Below are 24,202 nucleotides of genomic sequence, written 5' to 3'. Positions count from 1 at the left end.
ATATCTAATTATGAATTTTTATAAATATCAAATCAAGAAAAATAATATAATTCAAGGAAAATTTACTAACGATCCAAAAAAATAAAATATAGAACGAGACGGGTAAATTTAATACATTAAAATATTCATTTTTAGGAAAACGACATCGTGTACCTCTTCTCCCTCCTCCCCAGTTCGCCTCTACTCATAGGGTTTAAGATTTATGCTTTCTCTTCCCGGCTTTAAGAGCCAAACAAACAAACATCGCCAGCTAAGCTACATCCCATGAATGATAAAAAACAGTTTCAAATTCTTCTCTCAGCTGAAGAAGAAGAAGAAAGCCTTGAATAATCTCCCAAACCCCATTTCTTACAAAAGTCTCTCAGACTCAAACTTTGATTCTGTCCTCGAAAAGCCTTGAATAATCTCCCAAACCCCATTTCTTACAAAAGTCTCTCAGACTCAAACTTTGATTCTGTCCTCGAATTCTTCTCATTCGAGGAAAACTTCAGAGTACCCGAACCCCTTTTCCTTCAACAAGCTTCTCCACAAGCTCACATCTTCCGACCGTGCCGATCGCTCTTTAAGCTACTGTCTTTCTTTCTCTCCAAAGGGTACACCCCTCACCCTTCTTCTTTCAATTCAAGCATCTCCTTTTTATATAAGTTGGGACTTTCTGATTATGCTCAAAAGCTTGTAAATTTCATGCCTTTGTATGGGTGTGAGCCTGATATTGCAACTTATAATTCTTTGATTGATGGGTATTTTAAATGTGGCGATGTAGTTAAGGCTTGTCTGGTTTTGGATGAAATTAGGGTAGGTAAATGTAAGCCTGATTTGGTTACTTTTATTGTGTTGTTTAATGGGTTTTCTAAGATGGGGAGGAAGGAAAAGGTTTTTGTTTATATGGATTTGATGTGGAAATGCTGTTTGCCAAACGTGGTTACATATAGTACGTGGATCGATATGTTCTGCAAATTAGGGGATTTGAAGACGGGGTTTAAGGTGTTTGGGGACATGAAGAAAGACAGGGTGTTGAATTCCATTGTGTTTACTTGTTTGATTGATAGGTGTTGTAAGGTTGGGGATTTTGAGGTCGCGTTTGAATTGTATAGGGAAATGAAATGGGCTAATATTGCAGTGAATGTGGTTTCTTATACCGCACTCATTGATGATCTTTGCAAGAAGGGAATGCTGGAAAGGGCTGAGTGCTTGTTTTCGAGAATGTTGAAGGATAAGGTTAAGCCTAATTCTGTTGTTTATACTTCTATCATTGATGGGCGTTTCAAAAAGCAATGTCAGTGATTCCCTGAAATATTTGGGTAAGATGTGTTCTCAAGGGATCAAGTTTGATGTGGCAGCATATGGGGTAATCATAGCTGGCCTTTCTAATAGTGGTAGGTTTGACAAAGCATCAAAATTTGTTGGATTGCAGCCTTATAAGTTGTTGTTAACCATAATAATGGATGCGCATTTCAGGGCTGGGAGTGAAAGCAGCATTGGATGTGTATGTGGAATTATTGGCACGTGGTTTTGACCCAGATGTTGTAGTTCTTTCAAGCTTAATGGATGGCCTATGCAAGCATGGTTGTCTACACGAAGCTGAAAGTTATTTTTGCACAGAAAAGGCTAATGAACTATCTTATACTGTGCTTATTGATGGGTTGGCTAAGAAAGGGGATTTCACTGATCTTAATAGGGTTTTTAAGCAGATATTGGACCAGGGTTCACTCCAGACAAATATGTATATACTTCTTGGATTGCCGGTTTTTGTCAGCAAGGAAATTTGAGGCCTTTAGACTATCGAATGGTTCAAGAGGGTTTTCAACCTGACCTATTAACTTATGGCTCTCTTATTTTTGGTTTAGCAAATAAGGGTTTAATGATTGAAGCAAAGCAAATACTTGAGGACATGTTGAAAAGGACAATTACTGCTGATGCTGCAGTTTATGATATTATGATCAGGGGGTATCTACAGCAGAATAATGAAGCTGCCATTGCTGATTTGCTTGAGGAAATGAGAAAGAGAGGTTTTCAACTGCAACATGCAAAGTAGGTAGAGAACGTGAATTCTAATAACATACAAAGCCTTCGATTTTATGACTTGGATCTGAGCTTGTCTAACCATTATTCGAAATTAAAAAGGAAAAAGAACCCCTCCTATTGGGATCGCTTATGATACAATTAAACTTGAGATGCCTTCATCATCAGACTCAATACCCCAGTTTCACCTGGATTCTGCCCAGCAGAGATTATAATCCATGCGCTTGAAATATATAGAATTCATTTGGGATTGCAACTGGATGGACAGATAAGTGCCTTGCTGGCTTATGCGACACTGATGAGCAAAAAGGTGATTAGTCTGATATTTTGTGTCATGGAATGGTACACCCTTTAGTAGTCACCTGATGTTCCAATTTTGGGGGTTTTTAGTGGATCTTAGCTTGCAGAAGTACATGCCACCATCCTGTCTTGATGTTTCAGTTCTGAAACACGACTGGAGAAGGAACAGAAGATACATGCCTTTGGAAATCATCATGTATGATGGGAAAAAAATATTGGTAATAGTTTTTTTTTTTTTTAATTTAATTTAAGTTATTAATTTACAATTGTAGATCTATTGATTCTCTCTCGTCTTGCTAATTATCTTGCTTCTTAAATATTGGCAGATATGTTCTAAACTCAAAACTGCATTAAATGTTTGGCAGCTTAAATCTAGTATGAGAGTTACTAGCAGACATACTTCCATCTGGTGAGCACATGCTGTTGATGTGGCTTACTTGAACTTTCATGTCGGTCTTCTTGCTGGAGTTTTTATGATTACAGAAGAGGTCCCTCACAATAATTATATTGGTCTGCACCAGCAAAGTCATTGTACACTCTTTCTTCTTTTAAATTTCTGGTGGAGGATATCATTCATTATTTTCCTAATATCTATTGGTTTGTTCACCTCAATTTCATGTCTTGACACCTTAAGAGAATTGGAAAAAGAAAACAAAGAGTATTTCTTGTCAAACAATTATGGACATGTTTACAATCCTTGTTGACACTTTTACTGAATTTAATACCTACTTCTGGCCTACAAGAAGGCATCATCAGGCATTAGTAACCCAATGCCATTTTGACTGGTGTAATAATATTAGTTTTAAGTGTTTAAATAAATCATAAAGGTGGTAATTGCTTTTCTTCACCTCCACAGGTCTAGAAGTATAATTGATCGAGTTTAAGTCGATACAGTTTGATTCAAAATTTAAAACTCAACTCGAATTTGATCAAGTTTTATTTTTTTAATTCGAGTTCAATTTGAGATAAAAATTAAGCTATTCGAATTCGTTTGATTATGTTCGATTAATATATAAAAATAAATTTGATTTTTATATTTGATAAAAGTTGGATTATTTGTATTCGAACTTGAGTTTGAAATATTTTATTAATTAAAATAATAAAAATAATAAAAATATATTTAAATATAAAAATTGATTAAGTTTGTGAATTATTAGAATCGAGTATAATAATGTTTGAATTCTGTTTAATCAATGAATTGAATTATTTAAATTCGAGTTTGATTTAATAATAATCGAATTGAATTTAAGTTTTAATCGAATCAAATTTGAATAATTTACATATATAAATATCTAATTTAAATCCTTACATAGGTCGACTTTTGCAATGCTTGAGCAATGAAGCATATTGAGCTGCGTTTGTGGCAATGCCAAAATTAATAATTTTTTAGTACAAATAAAGTTATATTTAAAATTTAAATTTATTGAATGTCAATAGAATGAATCAACATCAACTGGATTATTGAGCTGCATTTGATTATTTATTTGACCGTCAAATTTTAGGACTTACTTTCGCAATCAAGTCTTTTGAGCTGCATTTGATCGCAAAGGTTAAATTTGATACCCTGCGCGATATAAAGTAAGAAATTTTTTATTGCGGTACATTTGTTTTCAATTGCAAAAGCAGACAAGGAACTGCGATTACGATTGCTTTCAATTTGACAGTTTTGTTGATTAATTAATAGGGTTTAATAAAAAGATTAAAATTTACAAAATTTGATTAATAATATTTGAACAATGAAAATTTTCAAATTTTATAAATTCGATTTATGTCCAAAATATATTAATTTTTATTTAATTATTTTTCATAAAAATTTTCACAATCTTCACCTGAATAAATCTTACTTAAATCTTCAGCTATATCAGTAGTTGGTAAGTGGTAACCCTATCAGAGAAAAGCGCGCCAACCAAGTGGCTCCGAAGTCTTTGAATTCGAAACACAGCTCCCAATCATGGCCATTGACAGCCTCGTCCTCGGTAACTAGCTGCTAAAAGCCATCCACCCTTTCTGTCATTTCATGAAGTCTCTTGGAAGGGTTTTGTTTTTGACAGACAAAATGGACGTGTTTTATATTCAGGGGCAGGCCAAGAAGTTGGGAAAAGCTGCGTGGTGGTGTCAATAAACGGCAAGAGAATCATGTTCGACTGCGGGATGCACATGGGTTACACGGATTCTCGTCGATACCCAGATTTCTCTCTCATTTCAAATACTGGAGATTTCGATAATGCTCTTACTTGTGTCGTCGTTACTCACTTGTATTCGTTCCTTCACTCACTCGTATATTGCTTTTCTTTTGTTTCTTTTAGTTGATAGCTTACTGATTGGTTGATTTTTTTTTTTTTTGTTTGATGAACTGTTTTTGCAGTCATTTGGATCACATTGGAGCGCTTCCCTACTTCACTGAAGTTTGCGGTTACAAGGGTCCCATTTACATGACTGTAACTTCTCTTCCCTTATGTGTTTGATAAAATGACCCACTTGGGTTATTATATTTTGATTTTTTCTTATTGATGTTTCTTGTATTGGCAGTATCCGACAAAAGCATTGGCTCCTTTGATGTTAGAGGATTACAGAAAGAATATGGATAGAAGGGGTGAGGACGAACAATTTACTTCTGATCATATCACAGAATGCATGAAAAAAGGTACTCAAATGTCCATTTCTCTTGCTCATTTTGTGAAGATATTTAGTATTTAAAAAGTTTGTTATGAGTAGTTTTATGTGCATATGCTGGGTTGGCTTGTCTTTGTGGTCCATCAGGTAGCAATTCAGAGACTGTCCTAATAGTCTAGGAGTACCATTGCCCCTGCAATTCGTTTTAAAAATTGTGTCATTAGCAGTAAAAAGAATCATTTGCTCGACCCTGCTATTTTTTGAATATGGTTCTGTCTAAATATTTCTTATGATCTAAATTGGATATGGAGCCCCAATCAAGATTTTATGCTCTCCAATCTTCTCAGCAATCATTTTGCTGAGGAATATATCCAAATGATATTGCATACTGCATGCTGTACCTGGTATCAAGCTACAACTGAAAATTAACTTGTCAGAGATGCACTCAAGCATGAAATCAGGTTATTTTTGGACATCAGGACTTCACCTTGAGAAGCATTACACCAGTTATCTCTGATCGTTGTTAGCTTGCTCTATCTAAGTGGTAGGTTGCTGCACTGGTTTAATTGAACCTTGTTGTCAGATAGATTATTTGATTTGAAGTAAACTTTGAGTTTCTCTATTCAAAATTGAACCTTCTATTGCCTAACAAGTGGAATGAATTGTGAAGATTCCTTACTTAATGTGTGATCTAGTAATTTTCTTACATGATAAAAGATGCCTATTTATGCAAGAAAGACCAACTTCCTACGTATCATTCATTGCTTGAAGTGTCCTGTCTGAATCTTTTTATTCTGATTTGACACCTTATTGCAGTTATACCAGTGGATTTGAAGCAGACTGTGCAGGTTGATAAAGATCTTCAAATCCGTGCCTACTATGCAGGACATGTAAGCATCTTAAATTCAGTTCTAAAACATCTCCTTTTCTGAGTCTTATCTCACATTTGTAGCACATGCATATGTGATCCTTTGGTATATGAGGTGTACATTTATCATTGCAGATTGGCTGTGGATATTTGTTAAACTTCATCTGCTTTGACAGAGCTAGCTAGCTCTTTAATCTGCAGAAGTTGTAGAGGAATTGATTGAATAATGTTGGAGCACTGGTTGAGTTAAAATCCTTGAGTGCTTTAGCTAAATCATAGCCTATTAGACTGAACAATGATGTCTGAAATATGAATTGCATGACAGTAGGTTGTTATTTTGAGGTGGCATGGTTGCGTGGAAGAAACTTTGTGAATCATGAATATTGATGGGGTTGCTGTCTTGGTTCCTTGAGGTAATTATATTGTTGGTTGTATGGGGACTCATATGAGTGAATCAATGCAAATCTTTAGAGCATTTAGTTTGAGAGGAGCAATCTAAGACCAAGTAGTAAATCTGGCCTTGACTTGGGGAGTCTTGGCATTGAATGGTTCAATCCCACCACATAAAATTGCAGAGCATCATGAACTATAACCAAACTTTACATATTAATGAAACCAAAGATAAATTTAAATACTAAATGAGAACTCATGGTGAACAAGGGAACTTGGTATCTTCTTTACTTAATAAACTTTTTAGATGCATTTTACAAGTAAGATATATTTACACCTTTCTGGAAGCTTTGGCATCTAAGCTGCAAGCTCAGGACACTTGAAAAGTCCATGTAGCCTACATTGTGAGAATATTCTGACATCGTTCCATTGTTAAATCTTCCTTTTTTAAGTTCTCTATCATTCTTTACTGAGAATGCAGTCAGTAATTTCTATCTAAGCGGTTCATTCTCTTTGGTGTTTCCAAGGTTATTGGGGCAGCAATGTTTTATGCAAAGGTGGGAGATGCTGCTATGGTGTACACAGGAGATTATAATATGACACCAGATAGACATCTTGGGGCAGCTCAGATTGATAGACTACAGTTGGACCTAGTTATAACAGAGTATGAAATTATACATATATGCACATATATAGTCATTCCTCTCTTAGAATAGTTTATGTGTAGTGTGCAAATATTTATAGTAAGTTATATTTGGTTCTCCTGAATTTCTTACTATTTACTCACAAATTTTAATCTTTTATAATTTTTCTCAAGCTTTTTTTTCCTTTTAATTGCCATTGTGAAAACTATCTAAAGATCAATTTAAAATTCTCCATAAAATTTTGAGATATGGATCAGGCCTTATGAAACTTGTAATCAGTAATCAACTATTTTTGTACTGTTACAATCTTGTTTGTCTACTTCTGGTTTGTGAGATTTAAAGGATGGCCATTGATGGTCAGGACGGCTGGAAACTTCATTTCTTTTTAGTTCCTTCCTAAGCAGGACAACTGAGAGACATAAGTTCCCCCCCCCCCCCCCCCCCTTAATGTGTTAAGCTCATGCAAAAATCACAGAAAACCCTTGTCTCGCTGAGGCAAAGGAGAAATATTGAAGTCATGTGTTTCTCTTTCTTGCTCTCCATCTTCCAATTTGTTTGTTGATGCTTGTTTTAGCTCTTGCTGTAATTATGGTGTTTTGAACCTGTGATTTCTTCTCTTATCGTCTATTTCTTTAGTCATTGTCTTTGCAATACAAAATTATCCAATTGCTTTGTATATTGATATCAAAATTTGGAACTAGTGTTTAAACTATATTTAAAATTCAAAATGTATTGTCATACCACCTTCTGTTATGTTCTCTCCCCCTTCAATTTGACTTGTGTTGCTTACTCATAATGTTATGAAACCTTTGCATTGCAAACATGTAATTGAATGCCAGGTCATAGAAAGTTTAGTTTGAGCAAAATTTGATAAAAATTTCATGATAATACTCCTATAACAGGTCGACTTATGCAACAACCATACGCGATTCAAGATATGGCCGAGAGAGGGAGTTTCTTAAAGCTGTATGTATACACCACTCTCTGCATTTCAGGCAATTTTTTGTCTACTTTTTGTTCCCATTTCTCCACTTAAGTGACCCTTGTTAAATTTTTTTCCTGCACCATGTTAACTAGTTTAAACAGGGAAATGGGTAACAAAATTTGCAGGAAGCTGCCATTCTTTCATGTGATTTTGACTATATGATGTGCAAATCATCTTATTAGAAAGACTTAGCTAAGCATTCAGAATATTATAATTTTGGCTGGAAGAGTTATATTAATTTGATCATGTGTTTCTGTGCAAGCAGTTTCTTGTTGTAAGGATTGATATCTTTTATTCATTATTTCTAACTTCTAACTCTTATCATGGTAATTTCTTCATCTCCCTCATAACACTTTCCACATTTTTTGGGTCATTTAGTTAAAAGAAAATGCTTAGATGGTTTCCTTTATATAATTTGGTTGCATAATTTTACCCAATAAAAGATTTAACAATAAGAATTCAACTAGATATCTAATTACTTTGGTTATAAACATAATCTGGTCAGTTATTTTCTAATTTGTTTTATTTGTTTTATTTTTTTTTCATAACTATCCTGAGCGTTCAAAACTTTCATGAGCACTCTTTCAGATGTGCATCCGAAATAATGTGTGTAGTACTTGGTTCCACTAGGCCTCTTTTAATACTCATTGAAGTTAACAGGAGCAGATCTTCAAACTTTTTGTTGATTAGTGAGGAGTGAAAATTAATTTTTCTCTTGTACATTGTGGCTTCTTGCTCTTTGTAACCACTATAATTAGAGGATTCCACATGGAGTTGGCTTCTATGTCTTATCTTGCATCATCTTCTTTGTTATTTTGATAGTATTTACTTATTTTTTTTTCATTGTTCCTATTTTGAGGGAAGAGGGGTGGGGGCAGCAATTGGGGGCAGGAAGTTATTGAGTTGTGAATACAATGGTGTTAGTTGCTTAATTCCAGAGGATAGCAAATAGGTAATTGACTGCTCTTTGATGCATTATTACTTCACTTGAAGAATCAGCTTAGGTGAAGATATTGTAAACTGGAGGTTAGATGATTTGTTTAGTTGGTCTTTGAAGTACATGATCAAAATTATTCTAAAAGCTTTGTTTGTGGACTAGGGAGAGAAAAATGTTAAAGTCTGATGATTTAAGTTGACCTGCCCATGATTTTTATGGACATTCTATATGTTTGCCTTTTGGTATTGACCTTGTTTTAGTACCTCTTCCAATTTGCATGGATGAACATATTTGGTCCATGTTTCTGCTTTTTATTTTAAAGTTACACACTATGTTGATGATTCTTCTTTTTTTTTTTTTTTTTGGGGGGGGGGGGGGTGTGGTGTTTCGCTGCAGGTTCATACTTGCGTTGCTGCTGGAGGAAAGGTGCTTATTCCTACTTTTGCTCTGGGAAGAGCTCAGGTATTAATGTTATTTTTTTTAAAGTAGTATATATATATATTTATTTATTTATTTATTTTGAGTAGTTATGACTTGTTTGCAGTTATTAATGGTAATACGTGGCTTGTATCTGCTTAACAGGATAGCTTCCCTTTTAAGCTTTCACTTGATTCATTGATAATTTTTTTATGACATTCAAGAATCATAAATGACTGGCCAACAAAAAGTCTATCATAAATGATGATACGACTTGTTTTGGGGGGAGGGTGATTTGTATGCTGAATATGTTAAACTAAAGTAATTTAAAATAAGTCCAGTTTTTAATGTCCTAAATCTCTTGTTTAAAAAACTTTTCATGTTATTGTTTATCTCTTGTGCTCTTTGCTTACTATGTTTTTTTGATTTTATGGATAAAATTTACACAATTGGTTATCCTTCACACATTAAGTCTCTTTCATCATAGTTACATTCTAGTTCTATTCCTTTTCTTTTGGGGAAAATAGGGTGGTGGTTTGCATTTTTGTTTGTTGTATGCACTCACACACACACACACACACATATGTACATCTCTACAGACATGTTTCAAATTTCTACAATTTTATTTCTTTTGGCATTTATTACTTTAGTTTCATGATCTAATTTTAGTACTTCAAACTTTATCCAAAAATAAATTTAGTATTCCAAATTCAAGTTGCTTTGGGCTATTGGTAATTTTTTTTCCTTAATGGTAATGCTGTTGACTGGTTATAGATGCCTTCATTTTGAGTGTTCTGGTATTATACAACTTGATAATATCTAATTCCATATGATTATCACTTAGGAACTTTGTATATTATTGGAAGATTACTGGGAGCGCATGAATCTAAAAGTTCCTATCTACTTCTCAGCAGGTTTGATCAATCTTTTGTGTTTAACTTTTACATAATAGGTGTTTTCTTCTTTTTCTTTTTTAGTCTTCTTATATGGCATTAGAATCTTAAATTTGTTCTGTCTAAATTATGGTGATTTGTGAATTTTGAAGATTAACTACTTGTTGCTAACTACATATCTCATATTTTATCTTTGGTTTGTGAATAACTTTTTTCCCAAGGTATAATCAAAGTCAGCTGCTGGCAGTGCTGTTGATAAACATCTCTCTCTTTTAATTTTTATAAATTACAGTAACTAATGAATATGTGTTAGATTGAACTTTAACACTTACAAATATTTGAAAAAATTTTTGTGATCAAGCTATTCTGCAATTTTCCTATCTGCATTGTTCTTCTTTACACTTGAAAAAAAAGTTTCTCCATTCTTTTCATTTTCAAGGGCTGAATTCGGTACTATCCACCTTATTTTCCTTTTTACTTTTGATTGAAGAAGCTGGCTAACCCTAGATGAGGTTACTAGAGGATGGTAAGACACCAAAATCAAATGAAAAACTATAAGACTTAAGTGTATATTATTTCTATCCTGGCTAGGACCATGTGTTTGATGGCTATCTGCACATTGCAACTTCCATTTTCTTTCAGTTTCCAAGCTGATCTATGTTAATTTCTTAGAGATACCTTGTTATTGATTTCTCTTTATATTTAAGAGGGAAGCCCATATTATAACAAGACCATTTTCTAATTTCTGTTGTTTTCGCTTCAATGTTGATGGTTTGCATATCACCTTTGTCATAGCAATCTCTCTTTGTACCTCTGTTCTTGTGTCAACTCTTTTAATCTACTAAAATTTATTAATTCCTTTTTTAGTTGACTTTAACAGATTACTTCTCTTAAATTTATTCTCACTTCAAGTTCTCACATAATTTGCTTATGCTTTATTTGTCTTCTCATCAACAAATACGGATGCCACACTTTGAACAGTGAATGGTCACCTGTCTAATGGTAGGATTGTCTTGAGAAGTTTGGAGACTCTTGACTGAAAGGAATTTCCTAAGCTTGTTGTGTATGTGTGTGTATTTCTGGCTGGTATCTTCATTGCCTGTTTAACAGACAGGTGGGGTGATTGCGAGTGTGTTAGTCCATGGCAAGGAATATCCATGTCAACTTATTTTGTTTGCTTAAAATTGTCTGGCATGCATGCATCTAGGAATCATTTTCAACCTGAATCATCTTTAACGTGTTTTTGCAGAAATTTGGTCCAATATTCTCAATGGTGGAAATGTATCAATTTCTCTAATGTTTTTGACATTGTCTTCATTCATAGCTTTATCTGAGTTAATTGGTAGATAGTGACTTCTGCTGATGAGTTGGATTTATCAATTTTCAGGTTTGACCATTCAAGCCAATATGTATTATAAAATGCTTATTAACTGGACCAGCCAGAAGATTAAGGAGACATATGCCACGCATAATGCATTTGATTTTAAAAATGGTACTATGCTTTCTGAAATAATGATTAATGACTGCAGCAGCTACTTATTTCCTTATTCCTGCCATTGCTAAGGGTTTTTTTAGACAGTCTCTATCTACAGCAGGGTAATTGATGTGGAAAGGGGAGACAATTGGGGACAAAACATAGATATGAGGAGAAGGGAAGAAATAGTAGTACTAAGGAGAAGTAGAGGAAATTAGGGGCGAAAAGAGAATTAAAAGAAAGAGAAAAACTAGAGAGAACCAAGAGTGAGGGAAATCTCATCACTCAATAATCAGCTCAACAATTCATAGTCTAAAAGCTATCAAATGTTGAAATAACATAAAGTATAACAAAGTAACAATTCATAGTCTAAAAATATTTTAATTCATAGTCTTTCTATCCTGCATATTCGGATAACTATTGTGTGTAAAGAAAGCTAATTATTGGAATAGTTGGAATATTATTGAAGACATTTCAACCTATTTTGTTTAGTTTCTGTCATAGTACCGTGTCTAAAGTAAACTAAACTTCTTCAAACCAATTGTTTCCTTCTCCCATTTCTTTGTCAAGGAGGAGAAAATAAAAGAAAGAGGTCAATAATGCTGTTAGTTTTCAAGATAGCAAAATCTTAATTGGAATGAGCAGTTTGTTTCCCTTTCAAAATACTTAAATTGAAGAGGAAAAATCAGAGAAGCTGGCGATGTTAAAAGTTCCTTAGATGTATTGAAGACTAGCATAAATCAGGGAAAGTGATAGTTGCTTGAGCTAATTCTTTGGTAACACATTTTATCATATTTAATTGTTTTAATGTTATAATTTCCCACTGAAGAATGAAGCAGCTTAGCAACTTGCATGAACATATTAGGGTCAACATTTTAGGGGGAAAAATCTCTTCTATAATAATATTTCATCTGCTACTCTTCTGCACTTGTATGGTTGCAGTTCGAAATTTTGACCGTTCTTTGATAAATGCTCCTGGACCTTGTGTTCTCTTTGCAACACCTGGTATGATTGTTGGCGGGTTTTCACTTGAAGTTTTTATGCAATGGGCGCCTTCTGAAATGAATCTTGTCACATTGCCTGGGTATGAACCTTGTTACATGGTATCAGGCATATAAATAAAAGCTTGCTACTCGTACGTTTATGAGTTGAAACATAAGAAAAAATTATCTTACATATATGCCACAGCAACTCTTTGAGAATCACTGGTTTTATTGCTACTATTTGATATGATGCCTGCTAATCTTGCAAAACTTTTATAATTAAAAGCAACCAATGACTTTGTTAGTTGCATTATTGTTTCATTCATAGGATTTCTGGAATTTATAGTACTCATAGACATGCATAATTTGCTGCAGATTAAAAGCCTAGGATCGTAGCTTTTTAATAATTTTGATTTCACTCATCTGTATGTTATTAAATGTATACCGGAATAAGAATTATTTTCATCCCTTTTGTCAAGCATTAATAGTTTGAATATCATATTTGACTACTGGAATTCATTTAACAAGAATAATAATTAAAGAATGGTTTGCCTCTTTGGTTGTTCATATTGGTCTACCACCCATGTTTGAATGCACATAGTGCTCCTTGCTGAGGCATTATGCATATTAGAATTATGTTTTTGTTTGAATTTCTATTATCTCATTTTTCTCCTTTTGTAGGTATTGTGTGGCTGGAACAATAGGACATAAGTTAATGTCAGGTAAACCCACCAAAATTGATTTGGACAAGGACACCCAAATTGATGTGCGGTGTCAGGTTGATGCTCATCCCCTAAAACTTAAAATTTCTCTTTTTTTTTTTTTTTTTTACCTTATGGACTTTTATATCATCTTTTCCCAGCTTATTTGATTTCTGGGATTTACTGCATTCAACTTTTGATTCTGAAGAAGTTTCTGTTTTTGAAATATAATTGACTTAGCATTATATAATTCAGCCCCTCCGTTGATAAAAAAAGAAAAAATTTATATGTATTTGAACTTTGTTTTGGGATTCCTTCCCTTTTTACCTTTTGCAACTCTTCAACTAAATAGTTACCAAAACAGAACAAGAGCAGCAAGTGAACAAAAAGGAGTCTTTTCCCAAGCAGCTGAGCATAAAACTTTTCTTATGACCTAATTAAGTGAATAATATGTATATGGATATATATGAGTAGAACTTTTGAGTGATTTAGGCCCCTGTCAGGGAACCAGCTAATTTGATGCCAAATTACCATGCAAAGCTGTCATCTGCATTTACAAATGCTGTTAAGGGAACTGCCTATTTTCTTGAATGTCTTGTTTTATGGCAATATTTCAAACTGATTAACTGTTTCAAAACATGATTAGTCTTTGATTTCATAAATCTACAAATGGCTTGAAGACTATGTGGTTTTCTCTTATCCATTAAGACAGATTGGTGGCACTGATTGGTAATTGTAATATTCTAGTTTTGGTTGCACAAAGTTTATTGATATCCTCTGCATCAAGTTTATGATGGTTGTATCTGATTGTTGATTGGAGGATAACATATTGGTTCAACTTACATTTAAATTTAGCTTATCTTAATGACAAACTACATTTGCATCGAATAAATTCTGCTTTATAATACCCCTGAGCATGTATTTTGTATTGCAGATTCATCAGCTATCTTTCAGTCCTCATACAGATGCCAAAGGAATTATGGATCTTGTTAAGTTTCTCTCCCCTAAGCATGCTATACTTGTACATGGAGAGAAGCCTAAAATGGCTACTCTTAAAGAAAGGATTCAGTCTGAACTCGGAATCCCGTGTTACTGTCCTGCTAACAATGAAACAGTGACCGTTCCTTCAACACACTATGTGAAAGCAGATGCTTCTGACACATTTATCCGAAGTTGCTTGAATCCAAACTTCAAGTTCTCAACATATAGTTCCGTAGATAAATCTTATCTGGATTCAAAATACTCAAAGGCCGCTTCAGGGCTGCAGGTAAGTGATGAAAGAGTCGCTGAAGGTATCTTAGTAGTGGAAAAAGGGAAAAAGGCAAAGGTTATTCACCAGGATGAGCTTCTGCTTATGTTGGGAGACAAAAAGCATGAGGTTCAGTTTGCTTATTGTTTCCCAATGCATACTGAAAGGTTCCAGAAGACCAGAACCGAAGAACTCCCATCTGCAGATACTCTGCTCTGTGATCTTGACAAATGCACTTTGATTAATCAATTATCAATGAAACTATCAAACGAACTTTCTGATGCAAACATCCTAGATTTGGGGGAACAGCTTCAAGTAGAATCATTCCGCGTGTCCATTTGTTCGAAGAACTGTTGCCCTCATAGATTATCCCATAGTCTTCAGAATGATTCTGAATCAGTGTTCTTGTGTTGCTCTTGGTCATTGACAGATGAAAAGCTTGCATGGAAAATCATTTCAATCATGAAAAGTTCTACTCCACATACGACTTGAAGTTCTTCTACGGATGCACTTATAGTTGCTAGTACTTATTTAAAATTATTTTAAAGTATTTAATGTGATATTTGAATTTTAAAAGTTTTTATTGTGATTTTTTCAATTTCTCTTCTTCCAAACGTCAACCAGAAAGGCTACTCATAAATTTTTCATATTTTCCTTTGGATTTATGCTTGCTTCCCACAACCCTTTTTTTTTTTTTTTCAAATTTGATTCCGGCAACTTAATTAAACAATTAATGTAAAAAAAGATTGGGCCATGCTTGATTGATTAAAAAACTCAGCGGCCACTGGCCTTTTCAATATCAAAACTCATAGCTCTTTCCATATTTCATTTTTTCTTCGGAAGCTGAAAAAACATTTTGTTTGCAGGTCAGAGTCTCATTTTCATTCAGTGCTAAGCGCTTCAACGAGTCATCTTAACAGTGGGTTTTACCCAAATTGATTTAAAATTTATTTTTTACTTACTCAAAAGACAAGCTACAATAAATAATTAAAAAAATTGTTCAATTCTCACAGAATTTGTTTATTTATTTTTTATGCAAGAAGAAGAAAAAGAAGAGAATTAAAGAAGACTGAAATAAAAGATTAACTCATTTATTTAATCATGTAAACAAAATTTTGTTAACGATATTTTATTTTCGGAGACGAATTTTCAATATCATTGTCAAAGTAACTTTAATTCTTTTTGCAATCTTCAATATTTAATTATTTTAATTCGAAACAGAAAGTTTTTGGAAATTAAAATTTAATAGAATGAAATGATTGTTTGTTATCGTTTTTTTTTTTTAGAGTAAAGAAAAATGGAAGATGAAAGAACGATTAGTCGTAAACAAATAAAAAAATAATTATAATAATAATAAAATTATCTTAATAATAAAATCACTTCATTAATTATATTTTACTAAGTTAATCTTATAAAAAATACTAAAACCTATATTAAAAAATTCTTTTAATATAGTGAAATATACATATAAATAACATAAACAAACAACTGATATCTTTTGTTTTATTTTCTCCATAATCCAGCAATGTCCCTCACGCAAATAATTGGCAAGCTTAGACTATAATTAATGCTGTTCACGGTGTGCAGTCTTCAATTCCTTTTTTTTATTATTATTATATTAAGCGGATAAAATTTTAATATAAAAAAAAATTGATTCGAAATCAAATTTATGATATCTTTTCAAATATTTTTAATCGTTAAGATAAAGGCTTGAAAATAATTTATTTTCTTTATATAAAAACAAAATCATCATTTCCATCAACAAATCTTTTTTTATTTTAGTATCAGAATATAATTGATCAATGTGTGCATAAATAAATGCTTTTAATTTCAATATAATAATATGCATTTCATTTGTTGTTTATAATAATACTATATAAACAATGAAAAATATATCTAAGAAATGTGCAAATCTTTACAAACAAACTTTAAAATATAAAAGAAAAATTTATTAAAAAATAAAAATAAACACAAAACTACACCGTTTTAAATTCTACCACTTTCCCTTCAAAGGGCAAAAGTGCCTATATAAGGACACTTGGATCGTTACAATTTGCATTCTCACAAGGAAGCAAGCAACGAACATGGCATCAAAGCAAATAGCAAGTCACCGAGAAGGGGTTGAGATCTACCATGGAGCGGCTCTTTGCAAGCAAATGAGCTCCTCGACCACTTCCATCTGCCTTAAGGGTTGATGCCTTTGAGCAACCTCGTCGAGGTCGGGTTCAACCGGACCACAGGCTTCATCTGGCTGAAACAGCACAAGACTTTCAAGTATTGGTTCAAGGACCTTGGAGTCTCCTCATATGGTCCCGAGATTACGGCGTTTATTGAGGATCGTCAGATGCGAAAGTTGACGGGTGTCAAAAGCAGGGAGATGATGATCTGGATTACTCTTTCTGATATTTCTGCGGATCATACTAATCCTACCAAAATCACTTCTACGACTCCCATGGGATTGTCAAAGAGTTTTCCGGTACAGCGTTTGAAGAGGAGGCCGAAGAAATGAAATGACATTTTTATCAACGGATCTAGAGGATTATCACATAAATTAACATGGAGACAATATTTTAAAATATTTTAACTCTGTTTAATAAAGTTTTAAAACCGTCACCAATAATAATCAAATAATGTAACGATTATTTGTGGATTTATATTGTTTGTTTGAGTTTAATAAAAGTATGTCTCCCATTTGGTTGATATGCTTGATATTAAATTCTTTGTTTTCTACTTTTATATAGTAATTGTAATTCTTGTTTGTAACTGGAATAAATCTTATTAACATTTAAAACAATAAAATATTTTTATTGGAAATCATTAAATGGAATTAGAATTTTCATTTATCAATTGAATAAATTTTATTCATATTTTTAATAAAAGTATATAAAATGATAATTTAAAATTAAAATGAATAAATATAAAACTTTAATTTATTCAGTTAAATATTTTATCAATTCCCATTCTTTTATATATATATATAATTAGAAGAAATTAGAACAAAGGGTATTGCTTAGGTGAAGCATTGGCTACGTCGCTGTTTGTGGACATTTGTTGCTCTCCATGGCGCTTTTGGATTAATAGGTTTTATGTTACGTAAATTTATATTTACGTGATCTGTTCAATTGCGAGCTTATAATTCAAATGCATTCTTTGGTCCAATTGTTGTTTTTGTTTCTATATTATTGATTTATCCACTAGGTCAGTTGGATTAGGTTTTTGCGCTTAGTTTTGGTGTAGCAGCAATTCATCTTCCTTTTCCAAGGATTCGTCTGCTGATGAGAGAAGCAATCCTCCTTCTAAGGTTGGGAGCTCAGATCTCTTTTGGAGGCACAATGTCTTTCAACTAAGCGTTGAGGCCCTGCGATGATAAGATCAAGCGGCATAACTGAAGCATTTTGCGCCTAATTCAATTAAGCTGCTAGACTTCCTTACCTAAGCCCCGACTCGAAAAATCGGTGGAGGACACTAAGCGTAGGTTCATCGGCCTTTTGTCATATTTCTCTCGTATTATTTAAATTAATTATATTTTTTTTATGGAATTAAATATTAATTCTATTAAATATTTAGTAAATGTAAATAATTTAAAATTTAACGAGTGGGAAACTTGGATAACAATAGTTTGATTTTTTTGTTTAAGAAAAAGAGATTATGAAAATTGTTTTTTTTTTTAATATTTTCAGAACATCTAAATCCCTCCAACCGCGACGAAAAGTAAAACCCAAAAACGATCTCTTTTGTCGGTTGTTTGTAAATTTAAGTGTAACCTCGTACCATTCCGCCGCGGAAAATGTGCCTCTCCGCCGCCTTTAACTCCCTCAAGTCCTCTAATCTCATCTCATGGAAAGCGGTACTTTCTCTCTCTCTCTCTCTCTCTCTCTCTCTCAACATCCCTCATCTAATTTCCAATTTCGTAACTTCTACTGTGATCACAGACAGGTAAGCTTCAACAAACCCTAGAGGGATGCATAGAGCTGACGGGAAAAGCACTTCACTCTGGGAAGGTTTCGACGGTAAAGATATGGCCGGGATTCGCGGGGGAAGGAAGGTACTTTGAGTTTCAATCGAAATTAATTCCTGCATCCATCGATTTTGTTCAAGAATCGCTGCTGTGTACCACGCTTTGCAAAGACGGATACAAGATTCGGACCGTTGAGCATTTGCTTTCGGCTTTGGAAGCTAAAGGCGTCGATAATTGTAGAATTGAGATTCAAAGTTTCGATTCCAAGGATCCTGAGGTTGAGGTTGGTGCTTTGATTATCAAAATTGATGTAATTTGCCTAAATTTGAAACTTTCATGATTCATTTGGTTGTTTCTTTTATCACATTCTTCCCTTTTTTGTGGATGTAAAGAAAGTAACTTCGCCTATATTAAAACTTGCAATTTAGTTTGGATAATAAAAAAGCATGATTTTACTTATATATTGAACAAAGATAATCAAATTGGTATTGCATTTCAGTCAATTGTTCTTTTACTTTATAACAACTTTCGAGCTGGCAAAAAGAACGAAGCAACAACCAAACAAAACTTATGAAGACCATATTTTAGGAACTAAGTCTTTTCTACAGATATGCATTCCGGCCTAAGGGATGACTTTTGAGATTTAAACATGTTGAATGAATTTGTATAGAGAACTCAAAACTGTTTAATGAAAACATATAATTCATAAACATTATAATGTTATTAATGAATCCTTTTTAATACAATTTTATGGAAGGTGATGACATGGGAATGTTAACTAACACAGGTTCCTATTTTTGATGGGTCAGCAAGTGCATGGGTAGAGGCAATAGAACAAGTTGGCAGAAAAGAGGCCTTGGATCGGTGTGGGAACAATGCTGAGAAACTGGCACCATATTTGAATGAACCACTGCATGTTTCGAGGGATGATTCTTTTTTGGTTGCATTCCCTTCTCGAATGGTTCGCATAACTTGTGGAATTGACTTTCCAAAGGTAAGCTCTGGTGTTCTCTATGTTGATTGTTAACAACATTGTCTTCAAAATGGGAATTTTCCTTTTTTTATCTTTTTTACTCTGTTTCAGAAAAAAAAAAAATTAATTTCGCATTATTTTCTGAGTTTACTTGTCTAAGATATGTGCATCACTGCTTTTATGCTTGCTCGTGTGTATTGAAATAAGTGGTGTCTGTTGGTTCATTGGATTGAATTAAATTTCTATCATTATGGAATTTTTCAAGTGTATTGAAGTAAGTGGTGTCTGTTGGTGTATTGGATTGTATTAAATTTCTATCATTGTGGAATTTTTCAAGTTCAAGAAGCATCTACATCATAAATATGTTAAAATGAATTAAGTACGATTGTGAAGATGATTTAAATAACTGAGCTTTATAAATTACTTGCTACTCTAAGAAAGCAAAATAATATTGCTTTCAAGCATTTATATCCTGGCCCTAACGAGGGACTACATACCAACCAGATGGTGAAAAAGAATAATATTCATCACCCTTCTGGCACATGGAGTTTGATCACCAGCCTAAGAAAGTCACACCTACCTTTGCACAAACTTGGCTTGTTTTAATGAGCTTAGAATACATGATCCTAAAAAGCCTGTTAAAAAATATCCATTAAGCTTAATAAATAGACACAAATAAGGTTTAATGGAGCTTGTATCCCTAGATCCACTGTAGTAGTTTGGATTGACAGGTTTGCTTGAGTGAATTTTTTACCTTGATCCTTTGTTTGTGTTTACACCTCTGTTTCAGCTTTATTGTTAGGTGTTGATTCTTATACATAATTTATCTGGACTGTTTTTGTTCCATGTGGAAAAATAAAATTTACATATCATTTAGTATTGTCTTATGCTCAAATACCTTTTTAACTTTCTATGGTTGCAGGTGCCTGCAATTGGATGCCAATGGTTTTCTTCAGCTGCTTTAGATGACTCCTATGAAAAGCAAATAGCTTGTTCAAGAACTTTCTGCATTTATGAGGAGGTTAATTCAAACTTCTTCCAATCTTCTGTTTATTGTTTAGTTATATAATCTAATGTGCCTCAAATGTTTAGCAACATTGCTATTACAATGGAAAAAACAAATTAAGTCTTTTCTTGCATTAATTTTGAAAGGTTCTATTTGATGCACATCAGTTGATTTATATTAAGAGTGATTTTAAGCCACTTAATGAAGTTTCCTTTTATCAATCAAAAATTTCCCTTCACACATCTAAGGCTAGGAATCGACAAGCTTTTCTGTAGTTGCCTAGTAATTTGATAGAAAAGTGAGTGCAACTTGTAAACTTCTATTGGACTTTTATCTGTATGAAGTAGCCTTTTGAATTTTCCATAAAGAGTGGGTGACACCTTCATCTCATTTTATGCAACTCATCTGGAAGGTAATGTGGCAACATGTTCAGAACTTATTCCCTCTTGCTTATGAACAACTATGTGCCCCATTGGATAAGATAAAACCAATCACATAATGATGTTATATTGCTGCACTTGATGCTTGTTTCCCAAGCATTTTTGTATGTCAGCATGCTACTTTTCTGTATGCCATGAGAAACATAGACTTTTTATATGTCATGATTAATATGATTTCCAGGGCATTCCATTTGGAAACTTTTTTAAATTAATGAACTAGGATTGCTGTGCTGAGCTTGACCAACCTTGGAGTAATCCATCCATACCATATTGCTGTCCGGTTTAATACCCAATTGTCAACTCCTTGTGGGTTACTGTTTTTCTTGGGATGAAAATAAGGAAAGGAGAACAAATTAGTAACTTGCCGCTCTCTTCTAAAATGGATCTGGAGTAGCAGCATTAGCTTCGCGAATTGGGATTTTCATTCAAAACTGTCCTTGATAGTAAAAGCATTGAAGTTGCAGAAATTTGAAGAAAGAAGTTGTTGTATACTGGTTTAGGAGTAATGTTGGAAAACTAATAATGGGTTTTGACTTCAAGAAATAGAAGAAATGACATCAACTTTTGAAAAACTAATGGCGTGCAAAGAGGGCCAATTTTTTATTTTGGCACAGAGGGGGTGTCACATTGATGTTGTGCTGCTGCTTTGACTGAACTGAAAGAAATTTTCTACTGGATTATGGTTTTCTTTACCATGTCAGGCAGTTTGTTGTCAGCTAGCTCATTCCTTTCCCTAGCATGTCTTGTAAAACATAATTTAAATAGCTTATTATTGTTTATATGTTGCTAAGGCTAAATCTATGTAAAATCCTTTCAGGTGGAACGTATGCGCAATGCAGGACTCATTAAAGGGGGCTCACTAGACAATGCCATTGTATGTAGGTGAGATGCAATGCTAAATTTAGATCAGGTTGGCTGATCACCTTATCCCTGTATGTAATGTCATTTACACAAAGATAACCCGACAGAAAGTTGCTCACTAGACAATACAACAAACTTGTTTGCTTCCTGAACAATCTATGAGAAATACAGGTTAGGTTGTAATTTTTATGGTGAACCTCATACAATCTGTATAAAAACAACAATGCTGCAACTTGTGAAATTTTTGTATTTAGCTTTGTATTTTTAATAGTTTCACCTTTTAATTGTGAAACATGATGAAGTTAAGCAAGTGGATTTTGTGAGTGGCCAAGTAATTATGTCATTACCATACAAATAAATAGGATGGAACACCGCATGCTGCTAGTTCTTGGTTGAATACAATCTGATGTATGGTAAGCAACATGGATTTAATTTGGTTTTTGTTTTCCATATGTGGATCATTGAGCTATACAGAAGCAACCTTATTCTTTTTTACACTTGACTAATGAATGGTTGCTTGAAAAACATTGAGCTGTCTCAGATATCTTATCAGGCTCACATTTGAACAGAGGAAGATCCTGACAAATTGTTAAAACGTCAATAATTTTCTTGTCTTCTTGACATGACTTGCATGCGGTCGAATGTTAGAAACCAATAATTAGTTGATCTTAATTCTGTTGAACGGAATACTTAGTACACTTTTAATTCTGCAGTGCCAGTAAAGGATGGTTGAACCCACCACTTCGTTTCCATGATGAACCTTGTCGCCACAAGGTCTTAGATCTTATAGGTGACCTTTCCCTCTTTGCACGGTCTGGTAGTCAAGGATTTCCTGTGGCACATGTAGTGTCTTTCAAGGTAAGTGTTTGTGCTTGCCCGTTTTTCTCCTCTTGTTTTGGCATTTATGATCTTTTTATTATTGATAAGAGATTCTTCCAAGTAAAAAGTGGTTAAAGATCATTTGCCATGTGCAAGGCGAATCTGCAATCTCCAGACATTTAGTTTTATGCCATAGTTCAGATATTAGAATCTAGTGCATCAAAATTATTGTTGTTTGTTTCGTAGAATGTGTAAGGATGTGTGTGCTTGAATATGTGCGCTGAACTTTCTGAACTGGAAGTCAATACTTGTAAACATTCACTGGCATTTCTTCTAATTAGCTGTAGACTGCCAATATGTTGAACTGGATTATACTTACGGATTAATGTTGGCATTCTGTTGTGATTCCTGGAAACATGTAGCTTGAATACCTCGGCCTGGACTAACCATAGACTTATCTAGAGATAGGTGCAGGGAAATGCACATTTTATGCTGCTTATTTGCTTGGTCACTTGATATTAAATTTTTAAGATCTTACGCCTATATCTTTTATTCATATCCTTGTTAGTTCGTAACAAAAACTAAATTTTAGTCAAAATATTCGGTAGTCAGTGAAATCTTCATCTATATGTGGTATTGGTAAAAACATTTCTATTTTGAATTTATTGTTTGTCATCCTTCTGAGTTTACTCTTGTGTGGGTTAGCCTTATTATTTCGCTGGTGGTTGGTGTAATATGTTGTACCTCGGGTGTAATGGTTTTGATATTATCAGTAAATTTTCCTTTTCACAGCAGCTTTAAACCATTCAATTGACTTTTCAACTTCGAACATGATACAGGGTGGCCATTCACTACATGCTGATTTTGTACGCCGGCTATCAGGAATCATTTAAGCAGCATATAATCAACCTCTTCAGAATTTCTCTCGTTGCATATCAAAGGTTAGAAATGTGTGGCTTAGACGTCTGCAACACTTTGTTATGTACAGTGCTGATGCTAATGATCCTTTAAGCATGTGAAACGGATGGGAGAATTTGGAGGGGAAGTTAATTGAGGATGGATTCTGTTAGTAGAGGAAAAAGGTTAAGAAGTGCTCAGTTTCAGGATCAGGGCTGATTACAGTTTTGATGAGTCCTTGCTGTGGAACTGAAACTCAACTCCCGAGTTATGATTCCTTTTTTCACTTACATGTGAAATGTTAGAATTTCCGGAATTGTGGCCTATCATTAATTGAAATTTTGGCTTATAAAACAAGTTGATAGATTTAGTTTTAAGAGAAACCTACGGGTCCGCACAATTAAATTAAAGTGATTGGTTTAATTATGAGTTTTGCGCATATTATTTGGAGCAATGTGGTTAGATAGTATCTGTAAGTCTTAACCCGATAAAAGCCTTGACGAGGCGTTATTAGGGTTTTATATAAATATAGTTAAGGTTCTTCATTTTTAACATAAGGATTCTAACCACTGAGAGTCATTTAAAGGAGGAGAGTGAAAAGGAAGATTTAATTTAATTTTAATTTATGAATTTATGAATTTATCTTGGCCTTAGGTTGTAAATCTTAACAGCCTGAACAGGTATGTTATATTATTGTTGTCAATTTGGTGTTTTATATTCCGCATGCGTGATCTAATAATTGAAAACTAACTTACATATGTTATTGGAGCAG

General features: G+C 33.7%; 3 protein-coding genes and 1 pseudogene across 4 annotated transcripts; all 4 read left to right on the top strand.

The window, feature by feature from the left end:
- Positions 1-268: 268 nt before the first annotated feature.
- Positions 269-3,169, top strand: LOC111318097 (Tetratricopeptide repeat (TPR)-like superfamily protein). The gene is given in 8 exon segments (XM_089754440.1): positions 269-382; positions 440-547; positions 550-1,271; positions 1,273-1,464; positions 1,466-1,698; positions 1,701-2,012; positions 2,015-2,540; positions 2,649-3,169. Coding segments are annotated over 7 exon segments (1,722 nt in total). The 3' UTR covers positions 2,056-2,540; positions 2,649-3,169.
- Positions 3,170-3,882: 713 nt separating this feature from the next.
- CPSF73-II (cleavage and polyadenylation specificity factor 73 kDa subunit-II) lies at positions 3,883-15,074 on the top strand. The gene is made up of 14 exons (XM_022920739.2): positions 3,883-3,900; positions 4,179-4,298; positions 4,400-4,577; positions 4,688-4,760; positions 4,852-4,966; positions 5,752-5,825; positions 6,721-6,857; positions 7,740-7,803; positions 9,156-9,221; positions 10,021-10,090; positions 11,457-11,561; positions 12,486-12,627; positions 13,208-13,304; positions 14,162-15,074. Exons 2-14 carry the CDS (start codon positions 4,274-4,276, stop codon positions 14,966-14,968), a joined length of 1,953 nt encoding a protein of 650 aa, XP_022776474.2. The 5' UTR covers positions 3,883-3,900; positions 4,179-4,273; the 3' UTR covers positions 14,969-15,074.
- Positions 15,075-16,461: 1,387 nt separating this feature from the next.
- LOC111318095 (uncharacterized) lies at positions 16,462-17,099 on the top strand (annotated as a pseudogene).
- Positions 17,100-17,481: 382 nt separating this feature from the next.
- On the top strand, positions 17,482-23,869 carry LOC111318094 (putative UDP-3-O-acyl-N-acetylglucosamine deacetylase 1, mitochondrial). 2 transcript variants are annotated; one of them, XM_022920744.2, is made up of 8 exons: positions 17,482-17,947; positions 18,157-18,323; positions 18,409-18,717; positions 19,222-19,428; positions 20,330-20,428; positions 21,671-21,735; positions 22,428-22,572; positions 23,373-23,869. In XM_022920744.2, exons 2-8 carry the CDS (start codon positions 18,264-18,266, stop codon positions 23,424-23,426), a joined length of 939 nt encoding a protein of 312 aa, XP_022776479.2. In that variant the 5' UTR covers positions 17,482-17,947; positions 18,157-18,263; the 3' UTR covers positions 23,427-23,869. The 2 variants fall into 2 exon arrangements, with proteins under 2 accessions (XP_022776479.2, XP_089610564.1); XM_089754438.1 differs by lacking the exon at positions 22,428-22,572 and having other exon boundaries at positions 17,808-17,947; positions 23,373-23,746.
- Positions 23,870-24,202: the final 333 nt, after the last annotated feature.

The sequence above is a fragment of the Durio zibethinus genome, chromosome 2 (assembly GCF_047325235.1).
Source record: "Durio zibethinus cultivar Kanyao isolate XHJ-2024 chromosome 2, ASM4732523v1, whole genome shotgun sequence".
In the NCBI taxonomy this organism is placed as follows: Eukaryota; Viridiplantae; Streptophyta; class Magnoliopsida; order Malvales; family Malvaceae; genus Durio; species Durio zibethinus.
Note: the sequence above shows the minus strand (reverse complement) of the source record. Positions and strands in the feature narration are given on the sequence as shown.